Source organism: Macaca nemestrina, chromosome 16, assembly GCF_043159975.1.
Source record: "Macaca nemestrina isolate mMacNem1 chromosome 16, mMacNem.hap1, whole genome shotgun sequence".
NCBI classification, from domain to species: Eukaryota; Metazoa; Chordata; class Mammalia; order Primates; family Cercopithecidae; genus Macaca; species Macaca nemestrina.
The window spans coordinates 94,049,543-94,073,926 of NC_092140.1; the positions used below are offsets into that span (position 1 = coordinate 94,049,543).

General features: G+C 40.8%; 1 protein-coding gene and 1 pseudogene across 1 annotated transcript in view; both read right to left on the reverse strand.

The window, feature by feature from the left end:
• The window catches only part of LOC105485994 (BRCA2 DNA repair associated), an 88,828-nt gene that overhangs the window by 11,465 nt on the left and 52,979 nt on the right, over positions 1-24,384 (reverse strand). The window contains exons 19-24 of the mRNA XM_011748633.3: positions 21,540-21,695; positions 20,977-21,121; positions 15,356-15,477; positions 12,685-12,883; positions 12,290-12,453; positions 12,058-12,196 (exon numbers count right to left, since the gene is read on the reverse strand). Of these exons, the coding sequence (XP_011746935.2) occupies positions 12,058-12,196; positions 12,290-12,453; positions 12,685-12,883; positions 15,356-15,477; positions 20,977-21,121; positions 21,540-21,695 (925 nt within the window). The remainder of the gene's footprint in view (positions 1-12,057; positions 12,197-12,289; positions 12,454-12,684; positions 12,884-15,355; positions 15,478-20,976; positions 21,122-21,539; positions 21,696-24,384) is intronic.
• Positions 5,755-8,605, reverse strand: LOC105485993 (interferon-induced protein with tetratricopeptide repeats 1 pseudogene; annotated as a pseudogene).

Sequence of the window (24,384 nt, forward strand, 5' to 3'; positions counted from 1 at the left end):
AATCTTTTAAATTCCTTTCAGAAAATTTCACTGAAACAATAAAGGACTTAGCAATTTATAAAACCACTGTCAGATTCCACCTGGAGTGGATGCCATGGTGGGGGTGCAGATCCCCTTCCGGACCAAGGCACGTGATCCTCCAGCTTCTGGGGAGTGCTAGCTATTGACAGTTTACTTCTGAGTTCCCTCTTGGACTTGCCCTCTGTTGAAAGGCATTGTCTTGCTTAAGGCTACGCCCCTCCCTGGAGGAGCCAGTATGCAATGGCTGGCTCTTGCCTCAGGCTAGCATGACTCCCAAGTCCCAGCTCCAGAAGTCCCTGTGGGATTGACTGAACCTTTCTTCTTCTGCCCAATCCTGCTGCATTTGCTTCCTCACAGGTGCTGTTCCTAAGGGCATTTTCTAATCTCCTACATGAAATCTGTAAGTCTGTTTCCCAGGGAAACAGGCTTTCCCCAAAACAAATCTTTCCCAACCTAAGAAATGTTCTCATTTAATTAACTCATTATATATCACAGTGTTTCTGTAATACAGTAACAAAGCATTAAAAATATAGATGTCCCTGCTTTAAGCCCAACTCTCAAATGCTCATGTTGCTTTTGTATAACTGATACATGTCAGTATGAAGTATAAGAAAGAATGTAAGAGCTTTAGGGCCTGAAAGTATGAGTTCAAATCAATTTATAGCATTGTGACCCTGAGCAGGCTACTTAACCTCTCTGAGCTCCAGTTTACCCATCTGTCAAGTGGAATGATAACAGCAAATGAACAGTGTGACTGTGAGAACTGTATGAGATGCTGTATACCTGGAGTTTTCAACAACTGACCCCTGCTTCAACCCATGACGTCCGAAGTGGAAGTAGAAATCCAAACTGACTCCCTGTCCTTGAAGAGATCATTGTATTACTGGGGCTAGCAGGCGGCTTATTTAGAAATGTACAGGTAGGATCATGGACCATGTGACAAGTGCTGAAACAGCCAAACAAAATGCTTGAAAAGCTGGAGAAAGGAAGATCTAACCCAGACTGTAAGCATCTGACTAGGGAGGTAATATTTGAGCTAAATAATGAATAGGACGAATTCATCAAAAGGGGGAGAACAAAAGAGCATTCTAAGGAAAACAAAGAACATTTTTAAAGGTAGGAAGCATTAAATGTTATTGTGCATAAGGAATATGAAATTGTAGTTTGTTTTATTATGTTTTAAAGTAGTTCTTTTTTTTAAATTTAGTTTTTATTTCTGTAGAGACAGAATCTCACTATGTTGCCCAGGCTTGTCTCAAACCCTTAGTCTTGTGAGCCTCCCGCCTCAGCCTCCCAAAGTCCTGGGATTACAGGCATTAGCTACTGTGCCCAGCCTAAAAAGAAGAGTTTAGCTGACGTGTGTATGGTGGTGGTTTAAGGCAGGAAGTTGAATGGTTTTGGGGGTATATGAAAGAGTCTGGGTTTCATTTTCTAAGGGACAGGGGACCACTGAAGATTTTAAGCTGGGAGGCATCATGACTAGATCTGGGTGTTAAAGAATTCTGGTTTAAGGTGGCTCCTTGAAACTTTCTAATAGAACTTTAACAACAAATTAAATTTTAAAAAGGAAACATTCACCTAAAACCTACAAACATGGCATATAATGATATAAAATTTAAAATCTGGTGATTAAGAAACAGAATATTGGCCGGGTGCGGTGGCTCAAGCCTGTAATCCCAGCACTTTGGGAGGCCGAGACGGGCGGATCACGAGGTCAGGAGATCGAGACCATCCTGGCTAACACAGTGAAACCCCATCTCTACTAAAAAATACAAAAAACTAGCCGGGCGAGGTGGCGGGCGCCTGTAGTCCCAGCTACTTGGGAGGCTGAGGCAGGAGAATGGCGTGAACCCGGGAGGCGGAGCTTGCAGTGAGCTGAGATCTGGCCACTGCACTCCAGCCTGGGCGACAGAGCGAGACTCCGTCTCCAAAAAAAAAAAAAAAAAAAAAAAAAAAGAAACAGAATATTATGCATAGAGCTAAGCACAGGAAGGCTCAGAGTCTAATCTCCTTCCCCAACTAAACTGGTAAAATGACATTTTTGAGAATTCTATTATTCCTAAATCTGAAGGAAAGCAACAGAAGAAGTATCTTTACCTTTTTCTTCTTCTGAACAGAAATGAGAAAAAAATGCAGGGGAACAAACAGGTGACCAGGACTGACTGACATAAGGAAAGGTTCCAGGATGTTACAGGATGCCTTGTGACTAATTCCCAGTACCTGTGGATGTAGCCTTATCTGGAAACACAGTTGAGGACGACTTATGATGGGGTTATGTCACAATAAACCCGTTGTTAGTTGAAAATGCATTTAAATAGGGACACACCAATTTAAATGATGATAGATTTCTCATCTAAAACCAGAGGCCAGAAGGAAGTGGCACAATATTTTTCAAGTACTGAAAGAAAAAATTATCAACTACAAATTCTATATCCTGAAACAATTCTCAAGGAGTAAAGGAGAAAGAAAATATTCTGAGATGAGAGAAAACTAAAAGAATTTTCTCTAACTCAAAGATTGTCTAAAAGAAATTGTTCAGACAGAAAAGGGAAGATTAAAGGAGGACTCTTAGAGCATCAGGACTGAGGACAATAGGATGGAGGAAGAAACAATGGAAAGAGTTTGAGAAATGGGCATATATGATAAACTACTATTTCCTCATGCAGTTTATAAATTATGCTTGATGATTAAAATAAAAATTATAATACTATGATATCCAAGAAAGTAGTATTTAAAAGTAGGGAAGATAAAGGTCTGTATATGGTCACTATCCAATCCCTTTCCCTCCAAAATCAAAATGAAAGCAAAATTCTCACACTTCACTTAGAGTGACAGAATACTGATACCAGTAGACTGTTGTTAAGTCATACATGTATGTTGTAACACCTAGAGAAACAACTACAAAAATCATACAAAAATACCCGAAAACACTAAAAATAAATCAAGATGGAATCCTAAAATATATTTAAGTAACCTTTAGGAAGGCAAGAAAAGAGAAATGGAGGAATGAAAAGCAGGAGAAGCAAATAGAAAACAAATAATAAAATGACAGAGTTGAATGCTGGCATATCAATAATTACCTTCATTGTAGGTGATGTAAATATCCAATCAATGGACAGAGGCTGAGAGAGTGGATAAAAAATTATAACCCGACTATTTCTTCCTTATAGGAAACTCACTTTAAATATGACAAGGTAGATTAAAAACAAAAGGATCGAAACAGATATACTCTGCAAACATTAATCAATTTGACTTAATTGGCTTTCCTTCACGTGGCAATAAATGTGACTTTCAATCTCAAAAAAAAAAAAAAAAAAAAAAAAAAAAGAAAATGCATTTAATACATTTAACCTACTGAGCATAGAGCTTAGCCTAGCCTACCTTAAAGGTATTCAGAACACTTATATTAGCCTACAGTTGAGCAAAATAATCTAACACAAGGCCTGTTTTATTAAAAAAAAAAAAAAAGTGTTGAGTATCTCATGTAATTTACTGCATACTATACTGAAAGTGAAAAAGAATGGTTGTAAGGTACTCATGTTTTGTTTTCAGACCATTATAAAGTCGAAAAATCCTAAGACAGGCTGGGCACAGTGGCTCAAGCCTTTAATCACAGCTCAAGCCTTTAATCCCAGCACTTTGTGATGCTGAGGCAGGTGGATTGCCTGAGCTCAGGAATTCAAGACCACCCTGGGCAACGTGGTGAAACCCCGTCTCTACTAAAATACAAAAAATTAGCCGGGTGTGGTGGCACGTGCCTGTCGTCCCAGCTACTCGGGAGGCTAAGGCATGAGAATTGCTTGAACTGGGGAGGAGGAGGTTGCAGTGAGCTGAGATCGCACCACTGCACTCCAGCCTGGGCAACAGGGTGAGACCCTACCTCAAAGAAAGAAAACAAGATGAGGTCATATGTGTAGGGTCCAGCCCGACAGGGCTTAGCGGGTGTTCTCCCCATGTGCGGAGATAAGAGATTGTAATAAATAAAGACACAAGACAAAGAGATAAAGAGAAAACAGCTGGGCCCAGGGGAACACTACCATTAAGACACAGAGACCGGCAGTGGCCCCGAACGGCTGGGCTCGCTTATATTTATTGCATACAAAAAAAGGGGGCAGGGTAAGGAGAGTGAATCTTCTAAGTGACTGACAAGGTAAAGCAAGTCACATGATTACAGGATGGGGGGCGGGGGGGGGGCCTTCCCTTTTAGGTAGCCGAAACAGAGGAAAGGCAGCATATGTCAGCGTTTTCTTCTCTGCACTTACAAGATCAAAGACTTTAAGACTTTCACTATTTCTTCTACTGCTATCTACTACAAACTTCAAAGAGGAACCAGGAGTATGGGAGAAGCATGCAAGTGGACTAGGAGTGTGACCACTGAAGCACAGCACCACAGGGAGGGGTTTAGGCCTTTGGATGACTGCGGGCAGGTCTGGATAATATCCAGCCTTCCAAAAGAAGCTGGTGGAGCAGAATGTTCCCTGACTCCTCCAAGGAAAGGAGACTCCCTTTCGCGGTCTGCTAAGTAAGACGTGCCTTCCCAGACACTGGCCTTACCGCTTGACCAAGGAGCCCTCAAGCGGCCCTTATGTGGGCATGACGGAAGGCTCACCTCTTGCCTTCTAGGTCACTTCTCACAATGTCCCTTCAGCACCTGACCCTATACCCACCGGTTATTCCTAGGTTATATTAGTAATGCAACAAAGAGTAATATTAAAAGCTAATGATTAACGTTTATAATAATGATTGCTAATTGTCCATGATGATCTCTTTAATTTGTATTATGACTATTCTTACTCTATTTTCTTTATTATACTGAAACAGTTTGTACCTTCAGTCTCTTGCCTCAGCACCTGGGTAATCCTCCACCCATACATATGGGTAGGCTCTAATATAATGAGTAGAGTCCTAATATATGGGGAAATTTAGATACAGACATGTACATTGGGAGAACACCATCTTACAATGAAGGCAAAGGTGGAGGCAAGATATCTACAAGCCAAAGAATGCCAAAAAATGCCAGCAAATCACCAGAAGCAAAAGAGAGAGACACTGAACAGATTCTCACAGCCTCAGAAGGAATTAACCCTGCCAACACTTTGATCTTGGATTTCCAGCCTCCAGAACTGTGAGACAACAAATTTCCGTTAAGTCCCCAGTCTATGGTTCTTTGTTATAGCAAGTAAATACACAGCATTACTCACTGAACTGAGAAAAACGATCTAGAACCAGAGACATCTTCCAGGGATATATACTGTATCATGAATAGAAACTCAAATATCCAGCCCTCACACCGTAACTAAGAGAGGAGGAAAAAAATTAATCTTGGATAAGTAGAGAGTCATGAATTACACTGAGTCACGGCGCTGACCTTCTCACTTTTTTATTTTAGTGTAAGTCCACTGTTTTATTTCCTACAAATCTACCTAACATTTTTTTTCTATTTCATAGCACTCATACAAATGGTTTCTCTTACATGCGCACACACATTGATTCACTAATTGTTGAATGCAACTAATATTTTATCAAATTTGATACAAATTGTACAAATTGTAAGAATTACATCATTACAGTGAATTACATAATATGTTTCTGAAAACAGCAAGCAGAAAAGATGATTATCACTTTTTCTTTATTCTGAGATGCAGTCTCGTTCTGTGGCCCAGGCTGGAGTGCAGTGCTGCGATCTCAGTTCACTGCAACCTCCGCTTCCCAGGTTCAAGCGATTCTCCTGCCTCAGCCTCCCGAGTAGCTGGGATTACAGGTGTGTGCCACCACACCTGGCTTATTTTTATATTTTTAGTAGAGAAGGGGTTTCGCCATGTTGGCCAGGCTGGTTTCAAACTCCTGACCTCAGGTGATCCACTCACCTCAGCCTCGATTAGTATATGTTAACAAAAAATCAAATGAAATATGAAAGTGGTCAATATTTGAGTGCCCAAGGACCTTGTCCCACAGAGTTCTAAAACTCAGCAGCCAGTCTCAGGGCCCACTCATAGTACTCTAGAGCTTCATTCATGTTTCCTTTCAATTTGTACAGAAACCTAAGGAGGCTTAAGCTTTCCAAGTCTAACACGTTTCTCTGAAGTTTCCTTAAAACCAATTTATCCAAAGAATTGACACTTTTATCCCTTGAAAATGATGCCTTTTCTATTTGTATTGCTTTTAAATAAGGGATAATTGCACTGACATCAGATTTCTTTTGAAATTCCTGAACTCTACCACAGTGCAAATATATGTCTTGCATTATTTCTTCTACACTGGTTTCATGCATAACACTTTTTGAAAAGTGTCTTCAGCTTTTCTGTGATTGCTTGCTTCTATCTACATTCCTGCCAGGTCTATATAGGCAACCTCAAATGTGGGCTTTTGTTCCACAGCGGATTGAAGATGAAATGCGGCTGATCTTATCATTTTGTCTACCTTTTCTCTGTTCTGCCGTCTAGGCTGCCTGTTGGTAGCTTCCTTCATTTGGATCTTTTGTGCCCTGTCACAAAGCCCTACATGGTGAGGCAGGAAGGCGGAAGTGGGAGTTGCCTGCAAGGAGGTTTTTAAGAGCTCAAGAGCTTCATCCACAAATCCTTCTCTTCAGTAAAAGTTGGCTGCATATCCAAAGACAAAGGTCTGCGTGGACATATTGGCCAGAGCTGCTTCAATGCACTTTTCTCCTTCAGCTTCCTGTCCTTCATCCCGAAGCTTCAGGGCAAGGAGAACCTTACTATATGCATCATCTACATTTAGTCTGACAGCCTGCCTTAGGGTAGGCAAAGAAAATGACTTGCGATCCCCTGTTGCTAATTTAAAGCCATCCAGGTCGTGATGGCATACCCAGAGTTGAGTTCATGGTTTTCAGCATCCACTGACAGATCCTTTACAAAGCAGGCCTTGGCCTGTTCATAATTCTTTCCTCTACATTTCAGCAAGGACCGTTCTTCCTCACAGTCCATCTCTGGACATTCCATTCTGTAACAGAAAGGATTTGAAAACTTCTTGCAAATGTTCTCTACCTTGTCCAGGTAAGTCTGGGTTTCTGCCAGTATGCCCATGTGGTAATACACCCAGGCAAAGTTGCCCCAGGTTACCAGACTTCTCACATCTAACTGATTGGCACGTTCTTTCTGGATTAAGTCTTCAGCTTCTTTCAAGTTCTCCAGCACTTCCTCATTCTGGTCTTTCAGGTGTTTCACATAGGCTAGTAGGTTGTATTCCCACACTGAATTTAGTGTCTAGAAACCCAATCTGGTCCAAGACTGTTTTCCAAATCAGGCATTTAATCATCTTTAATTGATACTTCCCATGTAAAGTGACATCTTAACTGCTCCAGACTACCCTTGACCCGATGATCATCAGCATTTTTACTCATGGTTGCTGTGAACTAGGCAGCAGTTCTGTAGTGCTCTAGCCAGACTCCTCTGACATCTAGGCCTCCTCACTTTTTCTTCTCCCCCCACACCTTGCCTTGGGGCCAAGAGCTAATCTCGTGTTAGTCCCCATAACAAGCACAGGCTTCCCCATAAATATATACACCTGCTATATACACACAAAAATTAAAACATTTAAAAAAGGCAGCACAGGCTCTCGGTCATCCCAAATTCCCTGGATTCCGTTTCCAGGTTTTGGACGTGGCTTTCTGGGCACCATCTCTCCTCCTACCTCTCCGTCTCCTGGAATCCTTTCACTGGGGCCTCTGGAACTCAGTAAGATCTCCACCACCCTCACCCTTTCCTGCAGGTGCTCTCACTGCCATCTTGTTGCAACAAACCTGGTTCTTGTCTGCCGGCACAGTTGCCCTTGCAGACCCTGTGCTACTGGAGGCCGAGATGAGGCAGATGTCTTCCTCATGCTTCACTGCTGCTCCTCCCACTCTAAAAACACTCAGTTTTGAATCTCATGTTATCAGACTCTGTCATTCATTACTGTTCCTTGCTACAGGCATCCATTGACCCCGGCTCACTCATTCCTTTTCATTTCTTAAAGATTTTAACTCATAACTCACTGTCATTCTGTCATCACGATGGTCTTGTTTCCTGGAAATTTCAGTAGCCTCACAGGCAATCCTTCCAACACTCTGTTGCTCCCAAGTTCCTTGTTTTCTTCTTAAATGGTCATGTCCTCTATTTTCCATTGGTAACTCACTCCAGTGGACATACCTAAGACTTTTATTTCCAGTAACTCCATTTCCCCCAGAATCTCAATTTAAAGTACCTCCTTCTTCAACCACCTACCTTTGATCTGCCCAGTTCACTCCCTCTAAAACCCTAATTCAAACCCACTGGGGCCTACAATCAACTTTTCTTATCTCCTGTTCATTGATCCAGATTCCTCTAATGTCTCTTCTTTGCTCTGCATTGTGTCCAAGGTCAATTATTTAGATCCTCCTTTTGCATATACCCCCAGATTCTTTGCCCTTCTTGCTTTGCATTACTTACCCAGCTAAACTACAGACCTGGTTAAATTCTCCTTTCCAACTACTTCATGCCCACACCATCAGAGCTGAACACGTCTGAAAAAATATCACACAACTACAATATATTCATGAACATTAAACCTCCAGTGGGCCCTGGCAGTCATGATGTACTTACTTAGTCCATTTACCCTACCACTTTCTTCTTTTTTTTTTTTTTGAGACGGAGTCTCGCTCTGTTACCCAGGCTGGAGTGCAGTGGCGCGATCTCGGCTTACCGCAAGCTCCGCCTCCCGGGTTCACGCCATTCTCCTGCCTCAGCCTCCCAAGTAGCTGGGACTACAGGCACCCACCACCATGCCCGGCTAAATTTTTTTTGTATTTTTAGTAGAAACGGGGTTTCACCGTGTTAGCCAGGATGGTCTCGATCTCCTGACCTCGTGATCCGCCCGCCTCGGCCTCCCAAAGTGCTGGGATTACAGGCGTGAGCCACTGCACCTGGCTACTCTACGGCTTTCTTAGATAATTATTTCATGCCTTTCCTTTTCTCTCAAACCTTCAACACCCTTTTCTTCTTCTTCTTCTTCTTCTTTTTTTTTTTTTTTTGAGAAGGAGCCTCGCTCTCTCTCCCACTCTGGAGTGCAGTGGCGCGATCTCAGCTCACTGCAAGCTCCGCTTCCCGGGTTCACGCCATTCTGCCTCAACCTCCCGAGTAGCTGGGACTATAGGTGCCCGCCACCATGCCCAGCTAATTTTTTGTATTTTTAGTAGAGAAGGGGTTTCACTGTGTTAGCCAGGATGGTCTCAATCTCCTGACCTCATCATGATCCACCCGCCTCGGCCTCCCAAAGTGTGGGGATTACAGGCGTGAGCCACCACATCTGGCCCCCTTTTCTTCATTCCGACTCTCAGCTGATGATTTTGTGCCCTGTTTCAGCGAGGAAACAGAAGCAATCAAAAGAGGTCTGCCAGAAGTTTCCTCTTGTATATCAACTCTTCCACTGGTATCTGTACCTACATACTTTACTCTTTTTTCCTGTGATTACAGATCAACAGTCTCTACTGCTAGCTAAGGCCAATCTGAACAGAGCCTCTAGAGACCATACCACACAGTATCTGAGAATAGTGCCCTACAGCTGTTCCTGCTTTCCTTCCATCTTGCATTTTACCCTCTTTATTGGATCTTTCTCATTAGCATAGAGTATCTCATCAGTATGCTATTAGCACTTTCATCTGAAAAAGCAAATGTTCTCTTGATCCCAATTCCCCTTCTGGCTACCGATTAATTTCTCTTCTCTTAAAGCAAAAATCCTCGAAATACCTATATTCACTATCATTCCTCCTTTCCCTCCATTTCCTTTGCCCCACTTCAGTCCACTGAAAGTGCTCCTCCACGGTATTAAAGCCGATGATCAATTCTTGGTCCTCACTTCATTATCAATTCTATGAAATAGCATTTGGCAGACTTAATCACTCTCACTACTCGACAATTTTTTTTTCTCTTGGCTTTCAGCATACCTCACTCTTTCCAGCATTCCTCCAACCTCTCTGGCCATTCCTCTATTTCTTTTACTGATTCCTATATCGACATTTATATTTATATTTCCCTGCTTCTAAGTATAAAAGGCTTCAATCAGGTCTTCGATCTCTTCCCTCTCTATCTACTCCCATGCCCACAGTGACTTCATCCAGTCTCCCGGCTTTAAATGTCCCCTGTATGGCCGGCCGGGCGCAGTGGCTCACGCCTGTAATCCCAGCACTTTGGGAGGTCGAGGCGGTGGATCACGAGGTCAGGAGATTGAGACCATCCTGGCTAACATGGTGAAACCCCATCTCTACTAAAACTACAAAAAAAATTAGCCAGGAGTGGTGGCGGGCACCTGTAGTCCCAGCTACTCCGGAGGCTGAGGCAGAAGAATGGCGTGAACCCGGGAAGTGGAGCTTGCAGTGAGCCGAGATCGTACCACTGCACTCCAGCCTGGCGACAGAGCAAGACCCCGTCTCAATGTCCCCTGTATGTTGATGACTCCCAAATTCATATCCAGCCATTCCTCTGAACAGACTCCTATGTAACCATCAAGTAGACATTTCTACTTAGATGCCTAATAAGCATCTAAAACTGAGCTCCTGAACTTCCCCAAATACTTGCTTTTCTTTCAGTCTTTCCTTCTAAGTGGCAGTTCCATTCTTCCCAATGCTCAGACCATCCTGCACTGTCCCCCTACCTTCAAAATACAACAAGAATCTGACTGCTTCTCACCACTTACATTGCTTTTGTTTGGTTCATCTTCATCTTTTGCCTAAGTGCTTGAAAGAGCCTCCAAATGGCTTGTTTGTACTCTTGCGCCCCCTACAGCCTATTCTCAACACAGCGGACTGTGAAAACCTGTCAGACTGTGTCCCTCCACTTGGAATCTTCCTGTGACGTCCTGTCATCACAGGAAGTTACAGTTCACACAAGGACCCCCACACAACCTGGCTCTTCACTGCCTCTGTCCCTGGCTGTTACTTCTCACTCTCTGGTCTCTGCCAGTGCTCAATGGTACACTAGGCATGATCCTGCCGCACCACTACCTTTGTAATTGCCTGGAAAGCTCTTCCCCACATGGACACATGCCTCACCTCACTCACTCAATTCCTTCAAGTTTCACTCAAATGTCAACCTTCCAGGGAGGTCTCTCTCCTCACCTCTCAATCTAAAATTACAGCCCTCTCTCTTCCCTAACATTACCCTCCCACCCACTTAATCTTTTTTTTCTGAGCACTAAAAAAAACTATACACATGTATGTTACTTATTTCTTTGTTTGTACTCTCCCTCCCCCAACCTCATAATGTAAGCTCTATGAGGGCAGGGATTCTATCTGTTTTGTTAATTGCTCTGTACCCAGCACCTAAAACAGTGTCTGGTACATAACAGTCATTAAATATCGATTAATTAAATAAACAAAAGTTATCCACCTTCTATAATAACAATAAAATGTGTGAAAAGAGTCACCCAAATATGATCAAGATGAAATAAAATGGCATGGGAACAATGTGGCTTACTAATATAATATAGTCAAAGAAAACCCCACAAAGCACTAAAACATAACCAAGCAAACACAAACACATTTAAAAAACGAGAAAATTTTAAAAAGCAAAAGAGAAAGAACAAAACTAAGAAAACAAAACTCAACAAATAGAAGAAAACTCTTGAATTCTTCACAATAGGTTCATGCTGTTGAACTTAGTAAGACCATATATTCAATAAAATAAAAGCCTGACTCTGAGATAATAAACAGCCCTGTACAATGAAAAGTAGAGAGTGATGGCCAAAGCAATAAATTGAGGACATCAATATAACATCACAATGGGATAAACACATACATTAGAAATAGTAAGAAAACATAAATTGCAGAAAATAAAATTAAGGACAATTTCTATAAAATTAAGTAGCACAGACTGGGATGTAAACTGTTACCCCTGAAATAATATTGAATTGCTTTTCATTAAAAATCTGAGGTTCAAAGACGCTTACTTTCAGATCACTGGCTAGCAAATTTGCCAACTGGTAGCTCCAACTAATCATAAGAGATTTTAAAAGACAATGTTTTTCAAAAGAATAAACAAAAAAATTAAATACATTGTGCATTACCTGTTTTTTTCACAACAGAAACTACAAATCCTATTAGGTCCACCTCAGAACAAGAGGGCTGAAAGTCTGGATCTAAAAATTTGCTGAAGTGAAGGGGCTCCCGTGGCTGGTAAACCTGAAATAAAATTTCATCTGACACCTATAGAAAACAAAACAGAAATTCAATATATGGAGATTCCATAAACTAACAAGCACTTATCAAAACTGAAAAATCACACTGAAAGGTTTGTACCGGTAGTTGTTGATACTGAGTTTTTTTTGTCACTGCTAACTGTATGTTAGCTCTTTCAGATTTACTTTTAGATTTTGAAGTTGCAAGATGATAAATTCTATATCTCTTTCCTTCTGTTAACAGAGAATATAAATCTGATGATGGACGCCAAATACTCAATATAACTGTTCAGAGAAAGATGAGAAAGACGCAATGGAAGAAGTGATTATCATTTAAATTTTTGTTTCAAAATAAATACAGATCATCTTTTATATTATCTCTTTGTAGGCGTTGGTGGTTTTTGCTTCTCTGTTATAAACTAACTTTATACTTTATCTGGATTTATAATCATTTTGTTAGTAAGGCCATTTTTTAACTTAATAAAACTGATAAAAACAGAGCATTTACACACACACCTGAATCTTCTTCTTTTTTTGAATAGCTTACAATACGCAACTTCCACACAGTTGTGACATCTCTTGATAAACCTTGTTCCTTTTGTTCAGCAGATTCCATGGCTTTCCTGATTTCCAACTGGATCTGAGCTTGTTTCTTATCATTCAACATTTGCCTGTGATTATTCAAGGCTCTTAACTGCTCTTCACTGAAATAACCCTGTGACCATTTAAGATATTGGAATAAAAAGCAATTAAAACTAAAAAGTCCCATCATTGTAACCGGATCGCTTTAAACAGGACAAATACAACAAAATTAGAGCTCATCCTCAGGGTGTGGTTAATGTAATCTGTTTCTCACATAGTATTCTCAGGTGCCTCAAACTGTTAATAATTCTGTTTCCCTAAGGCAAAAATGATCCTCCAATTATAAATGTACTCTAATAATCATAATCATCACCATCTACATTACAGATGGCTAACATTTGAATGCTCATTATTTTGAGAAATAGATCTATGTGTAGTAAATGTATTAACTCATTTAATCTTCACAACAATCCATGAGGTAGGTAATATTCATAGTTTCCGTGTTGTAGGTAAAACTGAGGCACAAAGAGAACAACTAATTTGCACAAACCACATAGGTAGAGGTTGGCCCCAGAACCCTGATTCTTAGCCCTGGGAGTATAATTTCATTAACTGTTAAATAGTAGACACAATTTAAAACAGATATGTACTAAACATACTTTTATGTTTGCCTCTACACTTCTGTCCTACTCACTTTAGCAAATTTCTACCTGTACCTCTTGGGAATCTTACCCAGTATAACAAAAATAAACAGATAAATCAATAAACAAATAAAATAGGAAATGGAATTTAGACATGTAACATACCAGACTGCTGCTACACGTTAGGATATTATACATCTTAATATCCTAATCTATACTGGGAAGGGAGACTATCCAATCTCTGTATCTTATGGAGGTATAGAGATTCTAAATATGCAGGCAGTGTTTAAACCATTTTGTTGTAAAACCTGATTTCAGAAGGCCAACATTCAACATTGTTACTGAAAACAAATTCTAAAAGGACTGTTTTAAAAATGGATGCCTATGTTCTCCTCAAAGAATTACAAAGATAACTTTAAAAAAGTAAAATCTCATAGACTCATAGGCACTTAGAACCCTAAAGATAACCTACTGTTAGGTTTTCCCTTGATAGAAGGTGGAAATGAGGTCCTAAGAAATACATTACTTGTCCAGTTACAGAGTGGCTGGGCAAGGCCCTACTCCAACTCTTATTCTGCTCCCTTATGTCCAGACAAAAAAAATTGTTAAATTCTGTGGATGAAATTAAAGCTGTCTTCATGATGATACATAGAATGCACAAGCTTTGACAAATAATATTATAAAAGATAGAGGCAAATAATTTTTCAAGAAATAATCATAAAGCCTTCATTTTCAGACCTGCAGCAAGTATACTCACAAGTTTTAAAACTGGACTCACTTCTCACAGGGAGAACCCAAATTGTAACATTTCAGAACAGGAGGGAATTTTACTCAGTACAGCGCTGCTTACATTACTGATGAAATATTGTTTATTTTGTAGTCCCACTATTTAAGAAATTCAAGGCTATATTCACATGAAGTAAATGAAATTAATCAATTAACAACCAGCAGTTTTGGTAAAATATTTGCTCCTTCCTATCTAACAAACTAATCTTTGAATTTGAATTTTTTTAGGTATCTACCGTCTAAACATTTAGGAGGTAGCTTAATATATAAAATTATGTTCTAATAATAGTAACTAACATTTATATGGAACTTTTATATATATTATTTATTTGATCCTAAAACAATATTTTATGCCCATTTAATAGCTTTTTTTTTGAGACGGAGTTTTGCTCTTGTTGCCCAGGCTGGAGTGCAATGGCATGACCTGGGTTCACTGCAACCTCTGCCTCTTGGATTCAAGCGATTCTCCTGTCTCAGCCTCCTGAGTAGCTGGGATCATAGGCATGCGCACCACACCTGGCTAATTTTGTATTTTTAGTAGAGATGGGGTTTCACCATGTTGGCCAGGCTGGTCACGAACTCCCGACCTCAGGTATTCTGCCCGCCTCGGCCTCCCAAAATGCTGGGATTATAGGCGTGAGCCACTGTGCCTGGCCAGCTATTTTATTCTCATTCACTTTGTTAATAAAATGAGAATGCCACGATTCTAAAGCCTATGCTAACTTCTAACAATTTAGAGCTTCTGAAACATTTCTACCGAATTACCCTTAGGGTAGAGGATTATCAAGTACACTCCAGATAGGACTTGAGAAACAGCTAAGAACATGGAAACTAAGCCATTACTTTGAAGATATTTGTTTTATCTTAAAAATAAAAAAGGTTTTTGCTTCAGAGTACAGGAGGGACAAAAATAAAACAAACAAGTTTTGCCTGTATTTTAAACCAAATTTATTTAATATATAAAATTCTAGAACCCTCCCCTCCTCTACTTGGTATAGAGTTGAAAACGTACCACCACACTGGTTTGGTACATCACTGAAAATCCCAGAAATGTACACATCCCTTCTGAGAAATGCAGCATTTCAAAATATTCCTTCCCGTGATAGCCAGAGAGTCTAAAACAGCTTCCCACCTTGAATAATCATCAAGCCTCATTATATGTCCTCTTACTCTCTCACCTCAAGGTAAGCTGGGTCTGCTGCATTCTTCACTGCTTCGTAAAGCTCTGCACCATCTTGCAGAGCACGAACTTGCTGTCTTGTTAGTGCACGTGATGGTAAATATGGTTTTGTTGTGTTTTCTAAGAAAAAAAAAAGGATCATTAATTCACTAAACTGTAAATTTAAAGCAACTAAAACTAAAGAACCAAGCATAAAACACCCAAAGAAGGGAAATTTTAAAATAAGAAACTATGTATCTGCTAAAAGTTTTTTCTTTTTTTTTTTTTTTTTTGAGACAGGGTCTCAACTTGTCACCCAAGTTGGAGTGCAGTGGTGTGATCTCAGCTCATTGCAACCTCTGTCTCCCGGGTTCAAGTGATTCTCCTGTCTTAGCCTCCCGAGTAGCTGGGATTACAGGCACATGCCAACATGCCTGGATAATTTTTGCATTTTTGGTAGAGACAGAGTTTCACCATATTGGCCAGGCTGGTCTCAAACTCCTGACCTCAACTGATCCACCCACCTTGGACTCCCAAACTGTTGGGATTATAGATGTGATCCACGACACCCGGCCTGCTATAAGTTTTCTAGGAAATTTTGAAACTAGTGTACTCACGGTTAAAAAAAAAAAAAAAAAGTCATACAGAGTTTAATTACAGTAATATGTGAGTTAAGCACAAGTATATTTGTTTTAATGTATTGCACTTTATTGAGTTTCACAGATACTGCATTTCTTTTTAAACACAAATTGAAGGTTTGTGGAAACTATGTTGAGGAAGCCTACTGGTGCCATTTTTGCAACAGTATGTGCTCACTTCACGTTTCTGTCACATAGCTCTGACAGAGATGTATAGAGTGATTAATGTTATTTTCATGCCTCCTAACACAATATCCATTCTGTGGCCCATGGATCATGGAGTCATCTCAACTTTCAAGTCTTATTATTTAAGAAACATGTCTTATAAATAATAGCTGCCATAGTGATTTCTCCGATAGATACGGGTAAAGTGAATTGAAACCTTTCAGAAAGGATTCGCCCTTCTAGATACCATTAAGAACATTAGTGTTTCATGGGAAGTCAAAATATCAACAATAACAAGTTTACCAGAAGTTGATTCCAAACCTCATGGATGACTTTGCGGGGGTTCAAGACTTCAATGGAGGAAGTAACTGCATATGTGGTGGAAATAGCAAGAGAACTAGAATTAGAAGTAAAGCCTGAAGATGTGACTGAATTACTGCAATGTCACATTAAAACTTAAATGATGAGGAGCTTCATAAATCTCATCTGGAACTGTAATCCTCACGTCGAGGGACGGACCTGGTGGGAGGTGACTGGATCACGAGGGCAGTTTCCCTCATGCTGTTCCGTGATAGTGAGGGAGCTCTCAAGAGATCTGATGGCTTAAAAGTGAGAGTTCCCCCCTCCTCTCTTTCCTGCCACCCTGTGAAGAAGATACTTGCTTCTCCTTAATCTTCCACTACGACGTTAAGTTTCCTGAGGCCTCCCCAGCCATGTGGAACTGTGAATCAATTAAACCTTTTTCCTTTACAAATTACCCAGTCTCAGGTATTTTTATAGCAGTATGAGGATGAACTAATACAGAGAATTGGTACCAGGAGAGGGGTACTGCTATAACAATAACCTGAAAATGTGGAATTGACTTTGGAACTAGATAACAGGCAGAGACTGGAACAGTTTGGAGGGCTCGGAAGAAGACAGGAAGATGTGGGAAAGTCTGGAACTCCCTAGAGATTTGTTGAATGGTTTTGACCAAAATTCTGACAGTGATATGGACAATGAAGTCAGGCTGAGGTGGTCTCAGATGGAGATGAGGATTTTATTGGGAACTGAAGCAAAGGTCACTTTTGCTATGCTTTAGAGCAAAGAGACTAGTGGCATTTTGCTTCTTCACTAGAGATCCATGGAATGTAGAACTTGAGAGAGATGATTTAGGGTATCCTGTGGAAGAAATTTCTAAGCAGCAAAGTGCTCAAGGTGTGATGTGGCTTTTTCTAGAAACACACAGTCAAACGTGTTCACAAAGAGACGGTTTGAAATTGGAACTTATATTTAAAAGGGAAGCAGAGCATAAAAGTTTGGAAAACCTGCAGCCTGACCATGAAATAGAAAAGAAAAATCCATTTCCTGGGAAAGAATTCAAGCCATCTGCAGAAGTTTGCATAAGTAACAAGGAGACAAATCTTTTTTTTTTTTTTTGAGACGGAGTCTGGCCCTGTCGCCCAGGCTGGAGTGCAGTGGCCGGATCTCAGCTCACTGCAAGCTCCGCCTCCCGGGTTTACGCCATTCTCCTGCCTCAGCCTCCCGAGTAGCTGGGACTACAGGCGCCCGCCACGTCGCCCGGCTAGTTTTTTGTATTTTTTTTAGTAGAGATGGGGTTTCACTGTGTTAGCCAGGATGGTCTCGATCTCCTGACCTCATGATCCGCCCATCTCGGCCTCCCAAAGTGCTGGGATTACAGGCTTGAGCCACTGCGCCCGGCCAAGGAGACAAATGTTAATAGCCAAGACAATGGAGACAGTGTCTCCAAGGCATGTCAGAGATCTTCGCAGCAGGCCCTTCTATCACAGGCCTGGAGACCTTGGAGGGAAAAATGGTTTTGTGGGCTGGGCCCAAGGCCCCACTGCTCCGTGCAGCCATGGCACATGGCACCCTGCATCCCACTTGCTCTAGCTCCAGCCATTGATAAAAACGGCCAAGGTACAGATCAGGCCATTGCTTGAGACGGTGCAAGCCCCAAGCCTTGATGGCCTCCATGTGGTGTCGGGCCTGTGGTTGTGCAGAAGACAAGAGGTGAGCTGTGGGAGCCTCTGCCTAGATTTCAGAGGATGTATGGAAGTGCCAGGATGTCCACGCAGTAGTCTGCTGCGGGGGCAGAGACCTCATAGAGAACCTCTGTTAGCACAGTATGAGAGGGAAATTGGGAGGGAAATATGGGGTTGGAGCCACCCCCCAGAGTCCTCACTGGGGAACTGCCCAGTGGAGCTGTGAGAAGAGGGCCATCATCCTCCACTGACAGTCTGCACTGTGTGGCTGTCACTCAATGGCAGCCCATGAAAGCAGATGCAGGGGCTGTAGCCTGCAGAGCCAAAGGGGCAGAGCTGCCCAAGGCCGTGGGAGATCACCCCTTATTCGGCATGCCCTGGATGTAAGACATGGAGTCAAAGGAGATTTTAGAGCTTTAATGACTGGCCTGGGTGCGGTGGCTCACTTGAGGCTAGGAGTTTATTTTTTTATTTTATTATTTATTTATTTATTTATTTATTTTTTGAGACAGACTCTTGCTTTGTTGCCCAGGCTGGAGTGCAGTGGTGCGATTTTGGCTCACTGCAACCTCCGCCTCCCAGGTTCAAGCGATTCTCCTGCCTCAGTCTCCCAAGTAGCTGGGATTACAGATGTGTGCCACCACGCCCAGCTAATTTTTGTATTTTTCGTAGAAACAGGGTTTCACCATGTTGGCCAGGCTGGTCTTGAACTCCTGACCTCATGATCTGCCCAACTCAGCCTCCCAAAGTGGTGGGATTACAGGCGTGAGACACCACACCCAGCGAGGCTAGGAGTTTATGACCAGCCTGGCCAACATGGCGAAACCCCATCTCTACTAAAAATACAAAAATTAGCTGAGCATGATGGTGGTACACCTGTAATCCCAGCTACTTGGGAGGCTGAGGCATGAGAATTGCTTGAAACAGGAGGCAGAGGCTGCAGTGAGCCAATCTCTCTCCACTGCACTCTAGCCTGAACAACAGAGCAAGACCCCATCTCAAAAAGAAAAAAAAAAAGATTCAATAATTTCCTGGCTAGATTTCAGACTTGCATGGGGACTGCAGTCCCTCTGTTTTGGCCAATTTCTCCCACTTGAGATGGGAGCATTTACCCAATACCTGTACCCCCATTGTATCTTGGAAGTAATGAATTTGCTTTTGATTTTACAGGCTCATAGATGGAAGAGATTTGTCTTGTCTCAGATGAAGACTTTGGACTTGAATTTTTGAGTTAATGCTGGAATTAGTTAAGAATTTCGGGGACTGTTGGGAAGGCATGATTGGTTTTGAAATGTGGAAAGGACATGAGACTTGGGAGAGTCTGGGGCAGAATGATATAGTTTGGCTCTGTGTCCCTACCCAAATCTCATCTCAAATTGTAATCCCCATGTGTTGAGGGAGAGATCTGGTGGTAGGTGACTGGATCATGGGGGTGGTTCTCCCATGCTATTCTTGTGCTAGTGAGGGAGTTCTCACGAGATCTCATGGCTTAAAAGTGGCAGTTGACCCTGCATTCTCTCCTGCCACCTTATGAAAAATGTATTTGTTTCTCCTTTGTCTTCTGCCATGATTGTAAGTTTCCTGAGGCCTCCTCAGCCAAGTGGAACTGTGAGTCAATTAAGCTTCTTTCCTTTAGAAATTACCCAGTCTCAGGTATTTTGTATAGCAGTGTGAGAACAGATTAATACAGAGCTGCTTCTTATGGATGAGCAAATAAAGTAGTTTCTTGAGAAGGAATCTACTCCTGGTGAAGGTGCTGTGAATATTGTTGAAATGACAACAAAGGATTTAGAATATTACATAATACTCTGATAAAGCAGAGTTTGACAGAATTGACTCCAATTATGAAAGCAGTTCTACCGTGGATAAAATGCTATCAAACAGCATTGCATGCTACAGAGAAATCTTTCATGAAAGGAAAAGTCAATCAGTGTTGCAAATGCTCTTGTCTTATTTTAAGAAATTGCCACAACCGCCCCAACCTTCAGCAACTACCACTCTGATCATTCAGCAGGCATCAACATCAAGGAAAGATCCTCCACCAGCAAAAATATTACAACTCACTGAAAGCTCAGATGATCATTAGCATTTCTTAGCAATAAAGTACATTAAGGTATGTGCATTGTTTTTTTAAGACACAATGCTACTACCACACATTTAAGAGATTACGCTATAGTGTAAACATTACTTTTGTATGCTCTGGGAAGTCAAAATATTCATGTGATGTGCTCTACTGTAATATTTGCTTTATTGCGGTATCCACAGTATCTCTGAGGTATGCCTGTAAATGATTTCATAATCACTTATTTATGAAAATAGTTGATAATTTTAAGCAAATAAAATATAAGCAGCAATATTTCTGCAGATAACTGGAACTATAAGTTCTATAGAACATGTTATATCTTCTATATAAATCATGAGGAAATGAAGAAAAACATAAAATCTTCAGCAACAACAAAAGGGAGATATGAAAAAATAAAATTTATGTCATATAAACATAAAAACACCACGATTTTTAACATTAAAATTGACACCACAATAGGCCCTAGTTCCAGGCATCATAACACATGAAAACTAATAACTACAATGACAAAAATGCAAAAGTCACATAATATAGGTAAGAACTCAGGAAAAATATTACAAATGGCTTAGGGAAAAATAATCTGATATTTCTGTCCCTTGTTGCTATGCTTTCTCTAATACCAAAAAAGAATACTCCAGATACTAAAAAATAAGGTCAATTTATTATTCAAAATAAAAACTATTTACTCATTAAAAAGGTTAAATTGAAAGTCTCTAAAACTTTGTTCTTATATTAGAAATAAAAATGTGTACCATATAACCCATTTTACCTTCATGTTCTTCAAATTCCTCTTGAATTTTAGTGAATAAGGCTTCTAGTCTCTTTTGTTGGGCCTCCACATATTTTGCTGCTTCCTTTTCTTCCTCTCTTTCATTGCGAAATATGTATAATCCAGATGATGTCTTCTCCATCCACTGTAATAATATGTTACACACACCAAAAAAGTCATATATATAAAACTTTCAAATTAATTGTATCAGGTCAGGCACGGTGGCTCACGCCTGTAATCCCAGAATTTTGGGAGACTGAGGTGAGTGGATCACCTGAGGTCAGGAGTTTGAGATCAGCCTGACCAACATGGTGAAACTCCGTCTCTACCAAAAATACAAAATTATCCGGGTAGGGTGGCGCATGCCTGTAATCTCAGCTACTTGAGAGGCTGAGGGAGGAGAATCACTTGAACCCGGGAGGTGGAGGTTGCAGTGAGCCAAGATCACGCCATTGCACTCCAGCCTGGGCAAGAGACCAAAACTCCGTCACAAACAAACAAACAAAAAAATAAAGCTTATCAAAAGAAAGAAATATATGATAAGTTTCAAGAATATATCATACCTGTATAGGGTATGCTCTTTGAATAATTACATCAACACAACCAACATTTCCTCCATCACTGAAAAGTGATGATAAGGGCAGGGGAAAAGGTCTAGGGTCAGGAAAGAATCCAAGTTTGGTATACCAGCGAGCAGGCCGAGTACTGTTAGCAGAAATCTGGACAAATTAATAAATAGATGGATTTAGGAGTTAAATATGTATTCAATTCTATTACAGTTATCATAAGAGTTTTCATTCTTTTAGAACTGCCTTAAAAATATTCACTTTAAAAAGTCTTAGGAAGATTAGTAAGACAGTAAGTAAAAAATGTATCAAAGTGAAAATATTTTCAAAATAGAGTACTTCTCAAACATATTGTTTATACTGCTACAAGTTTTTAATGCTATTTAAATGTTTCTATTAGAAAACAGATAAAAGGAACTTCAATTTAAACATAATAGTTTAAAATACACTTATTCAATGAAGCTTCCTCAAAAAACCTACATGGACAAAGGCAACCAGAGAGAATAGGAAGTGAGGCATCACCAAAATTTTGGAAGCTAAGAATTTGTGGAACGAGTAAATGACAAAGCAGCCTGAGAATGATTATGGTTAACACAAAGAGCAAATATTCATCGAACACTTACTAAGGTAACTGGCATAGTGTTAAGCACTTTACGTATATTAACAATTAATCTTTGGCCAGGCAAGGTGGCTCACGCCTGTAATCCCAACACTTTGGGAGGCCGAGGCAGGCGCATCACCTGACGTCAGGAGTTTGAGATCAGCCTGGCCAACATGGTGAAACCCCATCGCTACTAAAAAAAAAAAAAAAGTAGCCAGGTGAGGTGATGGGTGCCTGTAATCCCGGCTACTTGGGAGGCTGAGGCAGGAGAACTGCTTGAACCTGGAGGCAGAGGGTACGGTGAGCTGAGATTGTGCCACTGCACTCCAGCCTGGGTGACAGAGCGCGCCTCCGTCTCCAAATAAAAAAGAAAAGAAAAGAAAAAGAAAAAAACAAATTTTCTTCACAATAATCCTAAGACTCATCTCCATTTTACAGATGACGATAAAACTAAAATATGTGAGAAACTACACAACTTGCCCAAGGTTATTCAGCCACCAAACTTGTTGTAAGGAGTTAATATGAAACAAAATAATTAAAGGAACAAAATAATTAAAGGAAAACACGCAGAAACTGGAGGCAACAGGTACCTGTGAAGGCTGGAGCATATGGTGGGGCTGAAAATAGGAAAAAATGGTTGACATTTTGTACAAAAGTAGTTGAAACACCAGATTTTCTTTCCTATCCCAAGTAGCCAGGTGGCTGTCCCTCCCTCATACTAAAAAAGAACCCAGGACCCTATTCTTGCTGCAGCATTTAAAAAAAAAAAAAATGCAGGAGACTTTACTTTCTGGAGGGCTGAACCATACATATCGTGGACTCTCTGGAACACTGAGCAGACGCAGCCAGGGTGGGGGTGAGATGCTATTATTGAAAACAAAACTGAAATAAAATTTTTATGCTGAAAATGACTCTCCCTATTAATTTCCTTACTCTGCTCAACTCTCGGAACAGTCACTGATATTTGAGGGTCTCCTAGTTAAATTATCACATTACTACCCTATGAGCTGACAAGCCTCACCACACATACAACTTGTGGATCAGTTAATGATCACCATTGAGGAAAGTCTCTAACCTGAGAGATTCAAACAGAGAAAGGTTTTCATTTAAAAAAAAAAAATGCAGGAAGCAGAAAAAATGAAAATGAAAACAAAACATTAATCATTAGCTTTAGAAAGATAAGAAGATACTGTATCTATGAAACAAGAACTGAATGTCACAAAGAGAGAAAACATTTAGGGAATAATAAAGGTCTCTTGAAAATTATGTTGGTAGACACAAATTCACTTTAAGAATTAGAAGAAAAGGGCTGGGCACAGTAGCTCAAGCCTGTAATCCCAGCACTTTGGGAGGCCAAGGCAGGCGGATCACGAGGTCAGGAGTTCGACACTAGCTTAGTCAACATAGTGAAGCCCTATCTCTACTAAAAATACAAAAAAATTAGCCAGGTGTGGTGGTGGATGCCTGTAATCCCAGCTACTCAGGAGGCTGAGGCTGAGGCAGGAGAATTGCTTGAATCTGGGAGGAGGTAGTTGCAGTGAGCCAAGATCGTGCCACAGCACTCCAGCCTGGGCAACAGTGCAAGACCCCATCTCAAAAAACAAAGAATTAGAAGAAAAGACAACCCTAATTTGAGGGTTGCGAAATGGTTATATTTTAATTCTATTATTCCTTATTTGTTGAAACATTTTTATAAACAGAAACTTCCCCTGATCTACTTGAGGGTCCCAATATATAGATCACATAAGAGAAGAAAGATAAATGCTTGATTTTTTTCTCCTTTTACTTAGTCTTTGTTGTTTTTTTGAGGCTGAGTCTGGCCCTGTCACCCAGGCTGAAGTGCAGTAGCACGATCTCAACTCACTGCAACCTCTGCCTCCTGGGCTCAGGTCATCCTCCCACCACGGCTTCTCAAGTAGCTGGGACTACAGGCGCATGCATACCATGACACCTGGTTAATTTTTGTATTTTTTGTAGAGATGTGGTTTTGTCATGTTGACCAGGCTGGTCTCACACTCCTGAATGCAAGCAATCTGCCCACCTTAGTCTCCCAAAGTACTGTGATTACACGCGTGAGCCACTGTGCCTGGGCTTTAGTTTTTAAAACAATGAGAGTAGAGGTATCATTTGTTATGAATTTCAATTTTTTGCTATTATCCTTTTTTCTTTTTTTTCTTTGCAATGGAGTCTCGCTCTGTTACCCAGGCTGGAGTGCGGCGGCAAGATCTTGGCTCACTGCAA